The sequence below is a fragment of the Stenella coeruleoalba genome, assembly GCF_951394435.1.
Source record: "Stenella coeruleoalba genome assembly, chromosome: 7".
NCBI classification, from domain to species: domain Eukaryota; kingdom Metazoa; phylum Chordata; class Mammalia; order Artiodactyla; family Delphinidae; genus Stenella; species Stenella coeruleoalba.
Genome location: NC_137153.1, coordinates 110,181,000 through 110,201,052, shown reverse-complemented (window position 1 = coordinate 110,201,052; position 20,053 = coordinate 110,181,000). Strand labels below are relative to the sequence as shown.

General features: G+C 49.0%; 1 protein-coding gene across 5 annotated transcripts in view; it reads left to right on the top strand.

Moving 5' to 3' along the window:
- The window catches only part of TTLL11 (tubulin tyrosine ligase like 11), a 247,009-nt gene that overhangs the window by 198,482 nt on the left and 28,474 nt on the right, over positions 1-20,053 (top strand). For all 5 annotated transcript variants that reach the window (XM_079926309.1, XM_079926311.1, XM_079926310.1 and 2 more), the window contains 2 exons: positions 4,011-4,262; positions 11,418-11,524. In XM_079926309.1, the coding sequence (XP_079782435.1) occupies positions 4,011-4,262; positions 11,418-11,524 (359 nt within the window). The remainder of the gene's footprint in view (positions 1-4,010; positions 4,263-11,417; positions 11,525-20,053) is intronic.

Sequence of the window (20,053 nt, the reverse complement as noted above, 5' to 3'; positions counted from 1 at the left end):
CCAGCCTGAGAGGTGCCCTGGAGGTGGTGAGGTCCCCCTCATCAGGTAACCCAAGCTACGGCCACCCCCTTGGATGACCTGCCAGTCAGATGACCCACTGGTGCTAATGTCCTATCTACCTGGGAGTCATTTCTTCTCTAAAATGACATCATTGTGGAAAGGTTAGGAGCTAGATAGAGGTGGTGGTTACACGACATTGTGCATTGCATGCTTTAAAATGGTGAATTTTATGTTACGTACAGTAGACCACAATAAAAGAAAATAGATGACATCGTTGGACAGAATGATCTCCAAGGCTGCTGCTAGCTGTTAACATGTTGTTTCTGGGAGGGAGCACGTGGCTCAGGGGACTGGCTCCCAGACTCTATTTAGTCAAAGACGAGCCATGTAGACAATATCTGACTGACAGGGAATGGCCAATTAAATTATGGTTCAGGCATTATATGGAATACTATATGTCCATGAGAGATGATGCTCATGAAAACATACTTAATGCCATGGGAAGACACTTACGATATAATGTAAAGTGTAAGAAAAAAGGATTTAAACTACCCATGATGTGATCCTAACTTATAAACATAGATAAAAAATCAAAACATTCGTAGTGTTGATCCCTGAATTGTGGGATTACACATGATGCTGATTCCTTTATACAGTTCTCAGAATGCTTACAAAGACCGTGAATTACTATTGTAATTTTTTAAAAACTATTTAAAAACAAAAAATAAATAACAGTCCTTTGGATTTGGTAACCCCCAGTGTGAACCATGATGTGCTTTGGAATAACAGGGCAGCAAGATGGAAACAGCCCTGGTTAGGAGCACTGATGTGTAATTACAGTCCAGCCAGGGCAAAGAGCTGCTTCGCCTTGTTGCGCCTCAGTTTCTCCGTCTGGAAGAGGGGTATAAAAATAACAGTGTACTGCACATGTTTTGTGAAGAGCAGATGAGATCCTGAAAGTGGGACGGTTCTGTTGATTGAAGAGTTCTCAGCCCTTTTCTTTGTCATGGAGTGTATTCAAACTGTGTATTTCCAAATCTTTTCTTTAACAAAAACTTAATGAGTGCTTTTGAAGTTAGTGATTGCCACTTATCCAGGAATTCAAGAGCTAATTTCCAGTAACAGTGCTGCTTTTTTTCTCATCTTTCTTCCTGTAACCTTAATGTGAAAACATTTTATTTCATCTGAAGTGTAACCACCTGACTTTTATTTACAGTCTTAAATTCAAGGAGGTGATGATAAAACCAGTTTAGCTGAAGGGAAGTTGCACCCACTCCATCCCACTCCCCCTGGGAATGCAGGGCTTCTCCGGAGGAATAAGGTCCCTCCTCTTTGTAGGAGGGAGCATTTGTTTCCCCGGAACCATCCACATTGTTGAACTTTAGAAGAGGTTTTCCTTTGCGCTTCTCTGGTTCTGCCTGTCCTCGCTTTGAGACCCACTTAGAAGGAACCATGAACAGAACTTACAGGACCTTTTATTCACACAAGGGGTTCTCTTTCTTGGAGGCTGGCTCCTTGGACCAGCATAAAGAAAAGACCATTTTGGTAGGGCCGTCAAGTATGCTGTTTCTCTCTCGAACCTCTTTCCCGTTTAAACGAGCTTATGGGGTGGGTACAAAGCATCATAACCTTGATGTTTTATTTGAAGCTCACCTTGCTATTAGAAGCAAACTTTCCCAGTTCAATAAATTCAATGAAACATTTCCGAAGAACCTAATATGTGCCAGGTCCTGTGGAAATAGAGTTGAATAAGATGTGGTCCTTGCCTTCAATGAGCTCACAAAACAGTGAGAGGGATTGGCGTGTAAGCAAGTGCAGCGCAGTTGATGAGAGGAGTGAAGAAATCCAAGGGGCAGGAGTGGGACATGAAAGACAGTCTTCAGCACGGTCAAGGGAACAGCTGAGCTGTTCTGAAAGTGGAACAGAAATGTGCCAGGCAGCCAGGGCTGGGAAAGTCTTCAAGGGCTGAGGCAAGCAGGTATGAAGGTACCAAGACAGCCCAGCTTGGTGACTGACAGTGTGCTTGGAAGTGGGAGCTCTGGGGACGAGACCATTTAATAAAGAAAAGAGTAGAAAACGGCCTTGGTATTGAGCTCAGCACCATGGGATGTGGCTCTTCTCTTCCTGGATCTCTTAGCCAGCTGGGCAGTACTTACTGGCCGTTCACACCGCGCTCAGGGTGTTACCAAGTCCAAGCTCGTACTGCTCGCTGCACGACAGGACAATAAATAGACAAGTTGTTGGGGCAAGGAATAGCGCCTTTATTCAGAAAATCAGCAGACTGAGAAGATGGTGGCCTAGCGTCCCAAAGAACCATCTTCCTGGAGTTAGAATTCAGGCTTCTTTTACACTAAAAGGGGAGGGGGTAAAGTCCTGGTTACGTCAGACTCCAGAGGGGATGTGTTCATTTCTTCCTTCCTGCAGCCATTCACAGGTGGGCCTAGTCAGGAGGTTTCCTGTGAGCTAAACAAAGGTATTTTACCTTAACACTCATCACATGGGAGGCAGGGTACCCAGAGACAGCCATTATGTATCATTTAGGCTTACAGGCAACATCCCTTTAGTGATTAACTTGTAGCAAAAGCAAGAGAAAACAAAGGTTAAAGTAAAAGTAACAGATTCAATGTGGAGTCCGATTTGTTGTTCCCTATTACAAGGGTTCTGTCTCTGGAATGGACACACAGGTGGAAAGGGTTACACCTGGCCCCTCATCCGCTATGGGCAGGACGAGACAGGAAAGCAAGGTGAGCTGCAGGTGCAGAGACAGGCCTGAGTGTGGAAGGGGGCTGGGCGTCCAGCAAGCATGGGTCTCTATGTCCAGGCCAGGCCGTGAGTGGGGCGGCAGCAGAGGTCAAGGCCTTGAAGGGTACAGTGTGTCTAAGGCAATGACAAGAAATAAGGAGGGCAGAGAGGGTATCAGGCAGGGCCTTGCGTGCCAGAGGGAGGAGTATGGACTTGATCATGTAGGCACTCAGGAACCACAAAGAACTGTAGGAAGTGCGCATCCCAGCCAGGTCTGCTTTAAAAGGGCACCTCAGGTGCCATGTGGAGGATGGGTCTATGGATGGGAAAGGCCGGAGGTGGGAGACCCCATTGTTAGAGTCCAGGGGAGAGCAGACAAGGCCAGGGCAGGGGGAGAGTGGAGTGGGTTCCAGGGAACATTAAGGATGCTGTGGAGACAGAGGGAGAGGAGGGGTTGGAAACATGCAGATGTTTCCTGCTTGGGTCACTGACAGATGGTGGTGACATTCGAGGAGACAGGGAGTGTGGATTTGGGGTGAGGGGAAATGGTCATGTCGGTGTGAGGTTCCCGCAGGTCACCCTGGAGGGTGAACAGGTGATAGCTGGATCTGTGTGTCTGGAGGTGAGAAGAACATTCCAGCTGGAGGTGCATATCTGAGAGTTAGTGGCTGTGAACTTTCTCGAGTATCAGGATAATTTCCGAAGAGAATATCCAGACAGGAATGACAACAGTACGATCATTTTTTTGGTACGAGTTCCAAATAAGAAAATGGTTAAGCTACAAACTCCTGTTGTGCCTGTTCCTAGAATTGGGTGACTGCTGTATCTTTGCACATGGTTCACTGAACTGTCTGGCTTCTTGCCAGCCCTCAATGAGATTTTTATATTTCTTAATTATTCAATTACTACCCATAAGTAGGAGTTTGAAATCAAACCCAGACTGCTTCATAATAGAGTATTCTCTTCAGTCATGAGTACGGAAAAGGAAATTGTCCATATTGGGAAGCCAGGATGGTGGAACGGAGGAAGTGTAAGTCTCTGTCCTGGGTTCAAGTTCTGGCTTTGCCACGCCCTAGCCGTGTGAGCTTGGGCAGGTCACTTCTTTGAGGTGAGTTCTCTGGTTTGTACATTAAGAATAGTAATAATACACCCCCCCTGCAGGTTGCTATAAATCTAAAGGAAAGGAGAGTTTGCAAGGGAAAGCAATCTGCGTGCTGCAAAGCCCGCTCTAAATGTTGCTTCTATCATTACCTCCTTGTGTGCTGCAGGTCTCAGCAGCTTGGGAAGCCGTTAGCCTCAAAGGAAGAGCCTTCTGAGAGCGATCTGGCCAGTGCCTCGGCAGGCAGCGCCCATCCCGAAGCCCACCTGCCCTCCATCTGCCTCAAGCAGGTGTTCCCCAAGTATGCAAAGCAGTTCAACTACCTGCGCCTGGTGGACAGGATGGCAAACCTGTTTATCCGGTTCCTGGGTATCAAGGGGACAATGAAGTTGGGACCAACAGGCTTTCGTACCTTCATAAGGTCAGTGAGACCAGCTCGTCTGGCAGGGTGGAGACCAGCCCCACATCTGGCTGGTCCCGTCTCTCTGACTGCGCCTGGGAGAATCTGTGATGCCAGATCACGGCCCCACTTGGGGTTGGATTGGCCCAGCAGCTGGCACTGGGCCTGGCACATAGTAGACTCTAGTTTGTTGAATGAATTAATGAATGTTACGGATGTGACAGTATTCACAACATTATGTTTGTGGTTAGAAAACAGTTCTGCACTACCCTGAGCTAGGTCCTTATTCATATATGAATAATTGCCCCTTGGACTCAGACAGACCTCGTGCTTCTAAAACTGGGGTGATGTTCTCCCAGTGGTACGTGGCTGAGTGCTGAGCTTTTATGAAGCCACAGCAGAGAAACAAGCCACATCTTCCAAAGTGTCAATTCCAGGAGAGAAAAGTTGAATAATTCAGTTGATAAATAATTTAATACATTTGTTCTAATATAAAAATAATGTGGTTATATTATAGAGTATAATACAAAATTTGCATGAATTTTAAAGATAAAACATGAGACAAAGAAATTGTGTTTTTGCCACAGCCTGTGAAATTAGCCATTGCCACTTAATCTCCCAAGATTATTCATTAACTTGCCTCTACCCTCTGGGATACTTTGGGGCAGTACAGGAGCACTTACTAGCTGTGTGACCTTGGGCAAGTTAATGACAGTCTCTGAACCTCAGTGGTCCTATGAAATGGAGATGAAACTATCAATACCCTAGGATTGTATGTTATACACCTCAGAGGAACTACCAGCCAGCATCCCATGTTGCTATTGTTTTTCTCATCATTGGTTTTAATATTTCTATCTGGCAACACAAAGTCAATCTGTTCATAGTTTTTTTCATGAAAGCAAATAATTAGAAGTCTTGAATTGGAAACCATTTGTCATATGCCTTTCTCTAAATGAATTTTATAAATTCTAACTCTAGCGCTCTGATACTCCTGATAGAATGGCATGAAGAAGTATCAGCAGGAATTTTTGCCATCTCAGCAAACCTGAAGTCATATTTGCACAGTGATTTTCAGAGGGGCTTTGTGTTAGTTTCAGGGGAAAAGAAAACCCCATGGAAAGAGCACAAGCTTTGGGGTTTGGCTTCAGAGCCAAGCACATTACTTAACAGCTGTGTGGCTTTGGGCAAATTCCTTATCTTCTCTGAGTCTCAGTTCCCTCATCTGTAAAATGGGAATAATCTCTCCCACCTTGCAGGAGTGTTATGAGGTTGGGACGTAATATATCATAAAGGATCTGGCCCACTGCCTAGTTTACGGGAGCTGTTTGTGAAATGGGAGTCTTTTGTTATTATTTCCATGAGGCAGAGGGAATTTTCAAGAAAGTCAACAGGCACATGTTATTTCCCTGAGAAAACTACCTAACACGATACCCTCTGACTCATTTAAGAATTGCATTTGACTTGTAGGAATAGATACCCATCTATAAATGGTTTAAAGAGTAAAATTAATTTTTTTCTCATATAACAGGAAATTTGGCAGTGGGCCTTCGAGGGCTGGTTAATGACCCCACAATGTGATCAACTCCCCAGTTTCTGTCTTTGTGCTTACCCACCCTGAGCATGTGCTTCAAGCTTCAGGGTTGCCTTATGGTCACAACATGGCTGCTCAAAATCCAGCCATCATGGTCAAGTTCCAGGCAGGAAAAAGGAAGAAGGAAGGAAGAGCAAAAGACATTGGTCAGATGCTTCCTTTTAACTCCTAATACAATTCTACTAAAATGTAAGAGAGAGGGAGAGATTTGAAAAAAAGTTACATGTCACAAGAATCACAATCTCAGTTGCCTGAGGATGGGGTGGGGGGAGGGTACAGGCAGGAAGGATAAACAAACCAGTGGGTGGGGTCTAGAAGGATGAGGGGGGTGGGGCTGTGGCAAAAAGAAAGGTTGTTGCCGGGCTAGTATTACCAAGGCTTTTGATTTTTCAAGAGAAGCTAGAAATATTGATTTTTATGTAAAATATCAACGCATGTATATACTGAATGTTGGCGATTCAGAAAATAATTCTGGGTTCAATCAAAGCATGGCGGCCCATAGAGTCCACCGGTGTGTTACCTCTGGTGTGAGAGGCTGAGGTACATATTAAGAGGACTGGTATGTTCATATACAATCTTGAAAAGAAAATTCCTGAAAAGAATTGAGAGTGGTTCTAGCAAAGAAGATTCTTAAAATGCACTCAGACTGAAACTGGATGATGTGAAAAATATTGCTACAAATCTGTCTCTGTGTGAGAGGGTTTATGATTTTTCCACCCCTTTGTTCTCTATAATTAAGAGTGTTTGCATGAAAAACCCACCTTTGTGACATTAGCGACTATTAGGTCCTGCAGCCTTCATTCCCCACCTGTGGCCGAGTACTGTTAGTGGGAGCGATGGTGACCGTGACAAGTGACAATGTCTTCAGGTAGGGAAGAGGCAGCCGGAGCAGAAGGACCCAGACTGTGAGCCCCTCTCCCCTCCCTCTGTACCCACCCAGCAAGTGTCCTGAGTAATGAAGGATGCAGGAAGAAATGGAGAAAACATTGCACAACTGTTAATAGATTTCTCCTTTTCAAATGTACCCAGACATCCGAACAGCAACTTTGTTGTAAAAGATGATCTTCTCTGCTTTCAGATTTATATCTGAGTGTGTTCCGTCTCACCAGCTAAATTTAACAGCACGTGTTTTCTCTTGCTAACAACTATTCTCTCTCTGCTTTCCACTTCAGTTTAAATTTCGCTTCATTATGAGTTAATAATATTTATGCCATGTGTTAAATCAAACCAAGTGCCCTTCTCTGGGGCACTGTGCCAGAGACATATTTGCTCTGGGAGACCCTCCCTTCTGAGCTCCCACGCAAACGGCAGAAGTTGAACTTGACTTTCGTCTGTCCTACCCACTCTTTCTCTCCAAGTTCCTTGAAGAGAACTGGAGGGAACAAAATAATAAACATTCCGATTGAATTGATTTTCAGTGACCATCTCTCATAACATGCTGCATAGATCAGCAGTTTTAGGAGTGAATTATGCTAATGCCAGTCTGGCCGTATTCTATTTTTCTTTTCCACCAAGAAATGAGAAATAATGAACTGTCATCCTCTCATCTAGAATTAACTCTATCTAACCAGCTTGTCGTGTCATTTCCTCAGGAGGCATATAACAGTAGCACGTATTACCATGAATTAAGCACCTCTTTTCTCTTTTTTTTTTTAATTCATAATAATTGCTGAGGTGTGGAGACATCTCTTTCTCTGAGAAACAGAAATTATCTGCTTCTTCAGTGTGGCAGCTTTCTCGAGGGAAATGCATTTTTGTTATTTTCCTTCCATCGGATCCCTAATTTGGGAGGATTTCTATGTAATTCACTAAGAACCCGTTTTCTGAACGTATCCTACATCAGAACTTGACATCAACTGGCACACGCTGCATTTTCCATTTCCACAGCCTGAAGATTAAACGGTTTGCCAGAACCGGGGTTTATTTCTAGAAAATGGGAGGCAGCTTCTCCACACCTCGAGTGTTTGCTTCACGCTGGGCCATTCCGCTTGGAGATCCCCACTCGTGTCCTTTGTGGTTTCTAATCCTGGTCTCCTTCTAAATTAGAGAACGGTTTTCTCTTTTTCCTTTTTTTCCTCCTTCCACTCCCTTTTCTCATAAGGAGATATTAACATGCTTCATAATGGGTAGCTGTGGGGTGTTATTCTCTGAGAGGCAGCATGGAGCGTTAGAATGTTCTGGAATGGAAGTGTCAGGGGCCCTGCCTCCTCCTCTGTCATTAACTCCTCAGTGACTTTGAAAATTCCCCTGTTCTGTGATGATCTCTTTCCAGTAATATCACGAGATTTTTATGCCTGGGATATCAATAGCCTTTAAAAATAGAAACATTATAAACCAAAGTTGTCTTTCCCTCCGCCCGGCAGATGTTTAGAGAGTGGGTTGTTTTTTTTTTTCTTTTTTAAACAAATATTGATTATTTGTTAGTTTTCACCTTACAGAAACCTCTCCAGGAAAAATAAGCTTCTTTTCTTTCACAGAGAAGGATGAACACAAAAGAAATTCTATAAATAGGATTTTATGGAGTGGAAAAAGTTGGTTTCTAAATTTCCCATGAGATGTCACTAGTTGTTGAGAGAAAATGGGGATGATAATTTCAAATCTCTCTAATCTTAGGCTCCTAATGAACTTGAATGATTTGTGATTCTCTCCATCCTCTGTGCCCATATTCTTTTGATTCTGAAAACAAAACAAAACCTTTCTTTAAACTGGTTCTGCATCATGGAGGAAGGCTGGGAGCTGTCATATGTGCCAGGCACCGAGCTAGTCCTTAAAATAGCTTTATATGGCGAGTCGCCTTATCCTCATACAAATAAGGAAATTTAGATTGCAGAGAATGTCAGTGACCTGCTCAAGGTCACATAGCAGAGTCAAGATGCAAACTCGTGTGCCTTTGACTCCAAAGCTCATTTTTTCCATGTACGTTTCTAGCCTGTCCTTTCTGCGGAATCTTTCTGGCTTCTCATGTTACCATATTTCTTGGATTTCTCTTCCACTGAAGAATTTATCCTGTCACTCGTCAGTCATTTGAAGAACTGCATCCCAGAGCATAAGGGGAAACTGTTCAAACGATTAAGAGCTACCAAGGCCTCATGTTTTTACCCCAGATTCTGAGATCATTTCTACCCTCCGAGAGCCGTATCCAAGACTGATCCGGATCCCAGCGTCACTCACTGGGCCCAGAATACCACTTACACATAGTGCACACAAAACAAATTCTATACTGAGTGGGCGGATGGATGAAAAGTTCATTCCAAAATCTTAACCCTTGGAGACATTCCCTGTTTGAGCGCATTAAGAATGTTTGGTGACCATGGGGATAAACCTAGGAAAACCTGTCTCCAAGTGACCCTGGTTGTCTTACCCCCCAGCCTTATATCCCAAAGCTTCCCAACAGGGCCTCTCTAGAGGCTCCAGACTTTCTGGGTTACCTGAGACTTTGTCTCTTGAATCTTGGGCTCTTCCTGAAGCTCTGGGCTGGGCCACCTCCCCATTGCTCCCCAAGTTTCCCAAGTCCACTACTCTATCCTCCAGGGGAGGCCTGGATGTGAATCCCAGCGTGTGATCTTGGGCAAGCCATTGTCCCTTCTCTTGAGTCTCAGCTTACCCGTCATTGAAGTGGGCCTAAGAACACCTCCCTCATAAAGTGGTTATAAAGATCCAGAGAGCTCATGGGCAGGAAAGGGCCTGGCATACAGATGGTGCCCAGGAAGTGCCCACAGGATCAAACTTCTTCTAAAGCGTTTCCTGTCTACGGCAGCCAGCACAGACCCCTCCTTCCCCTGCCCCAGCAGCAAATGTTACCATCGACTGTGTTTGCAGGTGTCACTAGGGAGGGAAAGTTACTTTGGGAAAAGGGATAAATGGAGAATCCTCTTTGGTAAATTATGACTCCTACTAAAGGTCTGACACTTCTAATTTCTACCTGTCAGGAAAAAAATAACTATATACCGGTGGTCAGTTTGGTTTCCCTTTTTATACTCCATTAACCCACAGAGCAAGCCAGGTAGCGCTCCTGTCCTGTGGGGAGCAAGTGGTCCAGAGGACATGGATACGATAATGAGAGAAAACCCGTAGCCACTCCTAACGAAGCTTTGGAAATGAACAGTGCAGGCTGTTAGAATATACCTTGGGAGAGACTGGAGCGGGTCCCCAGCAGGACCCAATGGAGATAGCCATCCCAGTGACGGGTGACATGAAAAGCTCTGCATCCGCTGACATGTTGTCACTGAGGCTCGGTGACTGTGTGCTGATGTGCTTTGAAGTCTGCCACTGCGACTTGTGATTGAAATACAGAGCCGGAGCCCAGGAGGAAGCAGGATGTGAATTGATGGCCTGAGGAATACAGGCTGGGAAGAAAGGAAGGGAGGGAGGGAGGGAGGGAGGATGCTGTCATATAAGGAGCACCAGCCTCGTCCAGGCACCGTGCTGGGCACACGTGGGCACGTGTCAGGGGTGTGCATGGGATTGGAGAGGGGCCTCTGGGATGCGCAAATCCTGCTTGCCAATCAACCCCCGACTTCTCGGGTTCCTAAGGGAGCTATTCACGCAAGGGATGATGACAAATGGGAAACCAAAGAACCACTTTATCATGGCTGGGGCGACGGATGTGGACACACTTGGAAAGTTGAAAGCAGCATGCAGTGTAGTTCAGCCAGACAGCTGGTCCCGAGGTCTAGCTTTCGGGGTTCCCAGGGCAAATCCAGCCTGTCGTGGGACTCGCCTCCCTGGCACGATCTGGTTCAGGAGGGAAGTGCCTCTGGACCAGCTGAGGGCTGCCTACATTCCGAACAGAGAGCCTGAATTCTTTCATCCAGACACTCTGACTAGCAAGCCCCATTCCTCCAGAATGGACAGGGCCTTCACTGAAAGGTCAGCCTCAGGCAGCCTCTGAAGGGGCCTAGATGGTCGCAGCTCTGAGAGCAAGAGGGCAAGTAGAGAGAGATCGGGAAGGGAACCAACAGTTGTCGTGGCCCAACCAGGTGCCAGGGCCTTGGGATGCCCCGCCTCGTCTCCTCTTCACAACAGCCGTGTGGGCGGGTGTTATTATCTTCATTTCAGAGACCAGCAAATAGAGGCACCGAAGATTTAAGTAAATGGTCCACAGCCACACTAGCTAGAAAAAGCAGCAGGGCCGGGATTTCAGTCCTGGTCTGTCCGAGGCCCAAATCATGCTCTTTTCAGCGCGCCTGCGCACTTTTGCAGACCACAGTGACTGTAATCAAGACTGCCTGTTTTATAGGTCAGGAAACTGAGGCTCAAGAAGGGGAAATAGTTTAATCAGAGCCATCTGCTTCTAAGTGGTAGAGCCAGGTTCAACTCAAGACTTGCCATCCTAAAGTCCCTCCTCCTCCCAGCCCTTTAGAGCCCTAATGAACCACATTACAGGAACCCACAGGATCTGACCTCAGCTCTTCCATTTTCAGCCTCCTCTCCCATGGTTCCCTGCCATTCACCCTTCTCTAGTTCCAGCTGTGGCGAGGGAGGGCCTTCCAGGCGGGGAACACAGCCCGGGCAAAGGCACAGAAGCCAGACAGGACAGGACGGGTCGGATCTGGCAGTGACGTGTCCTTTCCTGTCTTCTGCAGGAACTGCAAGCTCAGTAGCAGCAGCTTGTCCATGGCCGCCGTGGACATCCTCTACATTGACATCACGAGGAGATGGAACTCCATGACCGTGGACCAGCGGGATTCAGGTACCTGATGACTGGCCTCTGCCGTGTCCTGTGGGAGGACAGAGAGGGATGGGTGGTACATTATCTGCTGCTTCTTGTTAAGGGTCAAGGTGGGGGAAGGAGGAAGGTCATCCTATGGTTACCAAACCAAACTTGGGTCTGTTCGCCTGCGTGTAGTAAAGCCAACCTGCTGACTCGGAGTTGTGGTGAAGGAAAGGGCAGCATTTATTGCAGGGCCAAGCAAGGAGTCCAGGCAGCTCAGAAGGCCCGAGCTCCCCAGTGGCTTTCAGGGAAAGGTTTTTAAAAGCAGGGTGAGGGAGAGGTGTCGCGGGGTGTGTGATCAGCTCGTGGACATTCTTCTGACTGGTTGGTGGTGAGGTCATCGGGAGTCAACATCATCAACCTTCTGGTTCCAGCCCGTCTGGGGTCTACGTGCTTGTGGGCAGCATGCAGTTAACTTCTTCCACCTGGCGGGGGTTTCAGTATCTGCAAAACAGCTCAAAGGACGTGGCTCGGAATGTTATCTATAGCCCCTGAGGAGGACTTTGTTTAATGACTAAATTATTATTATTTTGTTTTGCTTGACTGTTTTCCTTTGTTTCTGCATTTTCTCACTTCTTTGATTAAATTTCTTCTTTGGAACTTGGGGAAGGCCTAGGAAGCTAAAGTTTTTCTACAAACAAAAAGCAGATGGAGGACGGGGTTGGGGGGGCGGGGGTGGGGGTGGGGCGGTGGAGGGTAGGGTCTGTCCCGGGAGGCTTGCTTACACTATCAGCTCTAGACCTCACTGGAGGGATGGAGCTGAGTTTGAATTCAGGAGCACCGTCCTGACTTCTGCTCCCAAGGCTGTGCCCACCCAAATCCTAATTCCACTGCTGGAATCCTTTGCCTAAAGCTTTGATTCTATTTATGTTGGAAACAGTCACTTATTCGTTGGTAGGTTCATCCCTCGCCACACATTTCCAGGGTATAAGCGGGGCCAGGCCCCGGATAGACTGGAGTGAACAGCACTTGGTTCAGGCCCAGGAGGAACTGGCTCTAGAGTTGGGAGGCAGATGAGAACATAGCAGTAGCTAGTGTGATGCGTGCTAGGATGGAGGGAAGCACAGAGAGGCTGTCAGGAGGCTCAGCAGAGGAGTTCCTGAGCAAGGGGGGCCCAAGGAAGACTTCCTGCAGAAGCTGAGTGGGATCAGCTGAGGGACAGGGTGGCACACGCGCCCCCCTTCGGGGCTGTTTCCCTGGTCTAGGCAGAGACACACGTGAAAGGCTCAGGTCACCCCAAGTAGCCTGGAGGGTCTGCAGCAAGGAGGGAAAGGAGAAGAGGCAGAGACGGGGTTGCAGGAGCTGTCGAGGCCTTGAATGCCACGTGAAAGAGCTTGATCTTGACCCCCTAGATCACGTGGGGCCGGTGAAGGATTCGGTAAGAAGAATCCGCCTTCGGTGGATGAATTTCTGATCTTTTTCCTCCCAGAGGGGGTTTTTCTAAAAAGCCATAATAATAACCATACCTGACATTTGTTCAGCTCATCACAAAATTACAGCGGGCTCTCATGCATATTCCCTCATTAAACGTCTCTGCCGTGAACCAGTGCAGTAGGTATGAACGTTCGCATTTCACAGCCGAGTAAACTGCATCTCAAGGGGGCCACCCTCCACTCGGCTGCCTCCTTGCAAAAAGGACACACAAAGAGGGGGCGCCTCAGGGAGCAGTTTTCTCCTGCGATAGGGTGGCGAGGACCTGAAATCAGGGGGGTTGAGAGACCCAGCTTAGAACTGACAATGCCACTTCCTACGATGTAAGCGCGAGAAGCCGTTTCACCTCGTCCTGCCCATTTCCTCCTCCGTAAAGGGCGCCAGCAGCACCAGCTGTCCGGGGTGCCCTGTGCCAGAGGGTCTGAAAGCCTGTGGGGCCCTCGTGGACAGTTCATCTTATCAGTGGGCTCCCCTTGGGGAGAATCCTGAGCAGGGTGCTCCCCGCCAGATCCTGCCCCACACCCTGGCTCTGCCCTGGGCTCGAGCTCCCTGCCCACAGGGACCAGCAGCCCTTCCTGCGGCTGCCGGGACTTGGGCATCGTCTGCTAAGTGGTTTCACGTTTGATAATGAGGCTTCCAGCTGCCAGTCTTGGGTGTTTCCTACATGCTGAGCACACTGCCCGGCACTTGACACGTGCAGCATGGGCTAGAGTCCTCCCAGAGGTAGACACGATGATCTCTTTCACACGGAGAAGGAAATTGAGGCTCAGAGGCGCGGCTGGTGGGTAAGGCTTTAACGCCAAGCTGCCACCCTCCCCTTCCGGTTGCTTCCTCCTGCTATTGGTCCCAGAGCAAGGTGACCGCCCAGCTCCCTACTGCTCCCCTTTCTTAAATTCAGAAGCAAAACTCAGGGGCTGCTAATACTCACTGATTCGACAAGGCGAGAGCTCCTATCACATCTCCGCCGTCGGAGCTGCCTTCCATCCTTCCCTGGCAACCAGGAGAGGCTGGAGATGGAACCTCTTAGAAGTAGGCAGATGAATTATCATCTCCAGGACGGAGGGTGCTTATGTGACAGTTGAGCCGCCTGCTTTCTGCTGACGCCTTCAGAAAGTGAAGACGTGTTTGCTCTGTGAGCCGAATGCGGGGCGTCGTTGCGGGAGCCTGTGGAGGGGGCCAGATGAGGGGGCAGGGGTGGCAGTGGAATTATTAAATATTGAAGTTGATCAGGAATAGCAGCAGGAAGCTACTTATCATGTTTTATTGCTTCAAACTAGCATTACCATCTGGCCCCATTGTTAATTCTGAGTAGCTTTTCATGTTTTGTTTGCCTCTTAAATTGCTCCCCAGCAGCGGAATCCACAGGGGCTGCCCACAGTACAGGCTCGGGTGAGGTTTTCTGGGGTCTGCAGCGTCTCTCTGTCTGCTGAGCAAGCTAAGGAGATGAGAAAAATACTTATTTTTAGAACATACAGATGCGCAAATCTGGGGCTGGGGTCTTCCAGGCCTTTCCGCCCTGCCTCAGCCCCTGAGTGTGTGGAATAACAGTCCTTAGTAGTAACTGCAATTTTGAAATCACCTCCGATGTACAAATATCACTGCTAATTCTCACACCAGACCTTCGAGGTGGGTGATCAGATCCCATTTTACGGAGCAGATTCTGAGGTTTCCAAGAGCAAAAGTGACTTGTCTGAAATCCCACAGCCAGTGAGTAGCAGAAGCTGGATTTGCACTCAAGCCTCCTACCTCCTGGCCCAGGACGCTGTCCCCAATCCAGGGCCACACCGAGCAGGGCTTGTTCATCTGAGTGATGCGGAGGGGATGGGGGCTTGTGAGGCAGGGAGGTGAAAGGTCAATTCACAGAGCACAAGGAAGGCAGAACTGCAGTGGGAGTTGGTGCCTCGTCCACGCACCTGTCTCCCTTCCTCCTTGGAGCTTATACTCCTGTTCTCCTGTTTCCATCACTCCTGAAAGGAAATAATAGCTTCCAGGGTGGGGGGTCGTACAGGCAGTGAGGGCTGGGCATTAAAGCCAGGAATGAGAAGGCCGTCTGTGCCCGTGGGCGCAGGGGCCACTGCTGTCTTAGCTGGTGCAGGCCGGGGCCCAGATGCCTCCTGAGAAGCCTGCTCGAGCACCTCTGATTCTCAAGGAGAAGGAGTTTCTGAAGCCAGCCGCGTGCTCAGGACCATTCAGGAAGCTGCTGGATGTCAGAAGAAGTAAAGGCCTGGTCGGAGGTGTGGATCCATGTGAGCTGGGGCAGCTTTTCCTGCCCTAGAGCTGCTGTGGGGCTGGCGAGAAAGAAGTCAGAAGAGGGGCAGAACATGCGCTCTCAGTCTCAAAGGGCACGCACTCACTCGTGCATTCACTCATTCATTCATTCAACAGACGGGTAATGAATGTGTTACCAGGTATTGGGCCCTACTGGAATAAAAAGAAATTATTTTACAGACCCTATTCTCAAGGAAAAAAAATAATAGAGATTATGTACTGAACATTGACTATGGGACAGAAATCAAAGATGCTTGTTATGAATTGCTTCATTTAAGTCTCATGCAGCCCTGTGAGATAAGGCTGGCTATTCCCATTTGACAGATGAGAAAGCTGAGGCTCAAAGGGGTGAACTTAAGCAAGCGTGTCAAGTCTTACAGTGGGGAGCCCGGGATCTGAACCAAGCACGGCCTGCCTTCAGAGCTCATCCTTGGCCCTTCCGTTACACCCAGCGTCTCCAGCCACGCAAATGAAAAGCACGCGCAGTTGAAAGTTGTAACGGGGTGGCCAGAGCTCCCATGGGGGAAGCAACAAAGGAGGGAGCCGTGCGGGTGAGGAGAGAGCACAAGCAAAGCACTTAGTGTGGTGGGCGACCCAGAAAAGGCGCTCGCTGCGCGTTCTGTATCCCTGAGGGCCTGGCACATCGACCAGGGCACGCAAAAGCATCTCACCTGGTGCCCAGTGAATGTTCGGTGAGCAGACGAACGCCAATATAAAAAATGTCCCCCAGCCCCAAAGCAGGGCCTTCTGAGTGTGAGAACCATGGCTTATACGAGCGGTGGTCTATAGGGGTCTCCCTCTGCTTTCCTGTTGTCCAGTGTAAAATGGCAGCCCATTTGAATAAGACCATCACCCCGACCCAAACCCCAGTGTGTCCAAGTGCTGACGCACCTTTCCTTTCTGGAAGCCAGCCCAGACCTTCCTTCTGCCCTAATGAGACTTCGGTACCCACCAAGGGGGTTAACCAGATTCCCGATGCTCAAGGCCCTTATGAACCTTCATTTGACCTGCATGAGGAGACCCTGCTATTGGAGAAGAAAAAGTGGTGTTTAAAAAGACTAGAGAGGAAAAAAAAAAACAGTAAGAAGAAGCATACATATTATGAAATCTAAATCTCAGACCACCCTTTTAAATAGGCCCGTTATTGATTGCTTTTTTAAATTGGACCTCAGGTGCACAGAACTGGGTTAATCATGATCCTGGCTCGGGAGACACTCCATCCTGGTCCAGGCATAGCCTGCTCTATTCAGTTAGCTTTTTGAACTAGTTCCTTTTAGTAACGGAATAAGCATCCCCACGCTCTCGTGACCCAAAGCAAAAGCTGGGACTCGGCGATCACACGCGTTTAGCACGTGGCTCTCCCCCACGCCCAGCCCATTTGCCACCTCTCTCCACCTGAGGAGCCCTCAGCTGCATCCCATGCCCATCGCTCTCTAAATAGACTGTCTTCCTCTCTTAAAATGCCAATGACTACTTAGGAGCGTGGTGGAATTTCGTAATATGCAGTCTCACACTCTGCAGCAGGCCAGTGTAATTGTCAATTGTCATTTAAAAAAAAAAAAAGATTTCAGTTTCCAATTCTAGAATTTCTAGCAGAGCACAGAAATCTAAAAAAAAAATCTAAAAAAGAATTTCTAGCAGAGCACAGAAATCTGTTTGTGGTATCAGCAAACTTGGGGTGTAGTAGCCCTCTCATTGCCCAGAACCAAACGAAGAAACACAGTTGTCAGTGAAGAGGCAGTTACGTAAATTGCACTCATGAACACCTCCTTATCATTGAGACTTTGCTTTCTACTCTTCCCAGAGTGGAATTCACTCCTCTGTGGCGAGAGACTAGGAGGGCATCAAGATTAGGCAATAAAAGGCAGTATCGGGCTTCCCTGGTGGCGCAGTGGTTGAGAGTCTGCCTGCCGATGCAGGGGACACGGATTCGTGCCCCGGTCCGCCATGGTCGCTGAGCCTGCGCGTCCGGAGCCTGTGCTCCGCAACGTGAGGGAGAGGCCACAACAGTGAGAGGCCCGTGTACCGCAAAAAAAAAAAAAAAAAAAAAAGGCAGTATCACTGGCATCATCTGTGAGAGACAAACATTTCACTTGAAAAGGGAACACTTGAGCCCAGCATCTGGTGTCTGGTCCATCTAACCCACAACCGACAGCTCGGGGCTTCAGGACAGCTTTGCTCACTTCGCAGCCAGATTTTTTGCTGTTTTAAAATATAAACTAGAGGTCCTCCCAGTAAGCAATGGAAACGTGATTGCAAAGCAAGAAAGAAAATGGACCGGAGAGTCTTTCCCACCCACGTGAGCACACACGCGACACCCACGTATGCGTGTTCGGCCCACACCTTGCTTGCAGAGGAAAAATCAGAGTGGCATAGTGTCATGTCTCCTATGTGCTGTAGGCTCTTTGACCAAAATGAGAAACATTTCTTCCACTGCTTGAAGAGCTCCTGAGCTACATGCCCGCCTTCGGGGGGCTGCCTCGGTTTGACTGGCAGTATAACCAAAGCCACGGGCTCTGGGATCAGACAAACCTGGCTTCAAATCTGAGACCGGTAAATTGCAAGCTGTGTCGTCTCCGCAGGTTATGTAACTTCCTCTGAGCCTCACATTCATCTTCTGAAAAGGGGAGATAATAACGGCGCCCACTTCATAAGAACATTGATACGGCTGAAATGGGACAAAGCAGAAAGTGCTCAGAGCAGGGTCTGAGTAGGAAATGCTCAGTAAGAAGGGGCTGCTTCTATTGATATCACCTGGCTCTGACTGCACCCCTCTCTCGGGACATGCTTTCTGGGCACCTACTCGTGCCAGGTGCTCTGCAGGTGCTGGGAACAGACAGGAAGAAACGCCTGCCTGGAGACACTCGCAGCCTGTGGGAGGTATGGGATGTGGTGGCAGCGGGCCTTCCCTCGGAGCCGACAGAGTGCCAGGGCCTCCGCTCCTTTCCCTCCAAGATGGCCCTCACCCACCTTTGGCCTGGCTGCCCCATCCTCACTGCCCTGCCCCTTTGTCCTACACAGCACTGTTGGAGGGTTGGCTGGGAAGCGGAACCCATGTGTCCAACTCAAGGAAAGTAGGGGTGGGGGGTGGATACTGTGAAGCTGGGGACCTTTAGCAAGAAATGCAGCACTCCAGCTTCACGGCTGCCGGGCCTGGAGAGTCAGGGCCAGTTTCTCTCCACGTGTGCCACGGTCTCCAAAGACCAGCTGTCCCCTCTCCTCTGCACGTCTGCTCTCACACTGTGGGTGCTCCTGCCTTTGGCTGGCTGCGGCGGCCTCCAGCCCTCCTCCTGCATCACCTCTCAACCCGGGGTCCACCATCAGCCGCCTGCAGTCACTGGTCTCACGACTACAGCTCCAGGGGAGCGAGTGAGAACCCTTCCCCCTGTGCAGCCACCCCTCCGGTCACTAGCCCCACGCTCACTCGTTCCAGCCAAGGTGGCCGGCCACTTCGGAGGACCTCCATCGGGGCCACTTGCCTCTGTCCGAAGCCCTCACCCCTCACACACCCCTGCCCAGGCCCTCCTCGCAAGGCGCCGCCCTCAGGCTGGGCCAGCTCCCCCTTCCCACAGGCTCCAGCAGCATCCAGCGCCGCTCCTCGGCAGCACCGATCACAGTGCGAAGTGAACACTGTGGAACGAGCGTGTGGCATCCGCCCCTTGAGCTAGACTAACCTCCATGACGCCAAGCCGTTCCTGCCTTAACGAAGCCTAGCTCTGTGCCTGGCACATAGTAGGTGCTCAGCAAACGTGTGCGGGATGGACGAGGGACGGGACCCTGACGATCGGCTGACATCTGTGGGTGCCTGAGTCTCGTTACTGTCTCTCACCAAATTTCCTCAGTCGACTTATGCAAATCATCTGCCTCCTCTACTTTCCTCAGCTGGAATGAGCCCCAACTGAAATGTATGTGGTTAACAACGTACTGAAATATTTAAAAGTATTTTTACTTGGAAGGTTTAGCGAAGCCTCACTTATACATATACATGGATGGCCCCCTCCCTCCTCGGTACAGGAGGCGGGTTTCACGCGGTGCCTCGCACCGTGTCTGGCACGAGCGATGTTCTTCAGCCTTGAAATTATCTCAAAGTCAGATGGGCCTCCCTGGATGTGTGCCTACACGCTTACAAAATAGTCAGTGTCAGAATTATTTTTAATGAAAGCAAGCGAGCCAACAGAAATGCCAGCTCGCCCTTCCCGCGCAGACGCCTATCTGGGGCTGCTGCCGCGCAGGCTGCACCTTCTGTAATGAATGTCCCCTCGGGGAGTGGCGCCTGGAGACGTGTGATCACCGCCACAGCCCCTTCATTGGAGCGCCTGATCGTCACCTTCCTGTCCATCACCTCCAGGGCATGGGAACAGGATCTCCGCCGTTGTCTGGTCCTACGCCCCAAAAAAGAGACAAAAGGAAAAAAGATGAATTTTTTTTATGCAGCTATTTCCTTTTCTTCATCCCAGATCTTGCAGGAACAGCGGCAGCAGGATGGAAGTTGTGGGAAGAGCATGAGCCATGAACCAGCGAGTCAGCCAGGCTGAGTCTGGTTCCTTGCACCTCCCATCTTGGAGCCCAGGGTCGGGGGTGGGGGCGCTTCAGCTCCAAGAGCCACAGTTTCCTTTAAAACGGGCCAGTGCCATCCACCTTGGGTTGTTGTAAGGCTTTAGTTAGTAAGTGTACCCCCGGCTCTCCTTTTACTTTGTTTTAACCACCATTGTCATTCTTGACACGTGTGCGTGCTTTCAGATTACAAAAGTCTTCCAATCCACTTGTGCACTGAAAGCTCACACTCCCCCTGTGCGTGGTCTTCTTCCC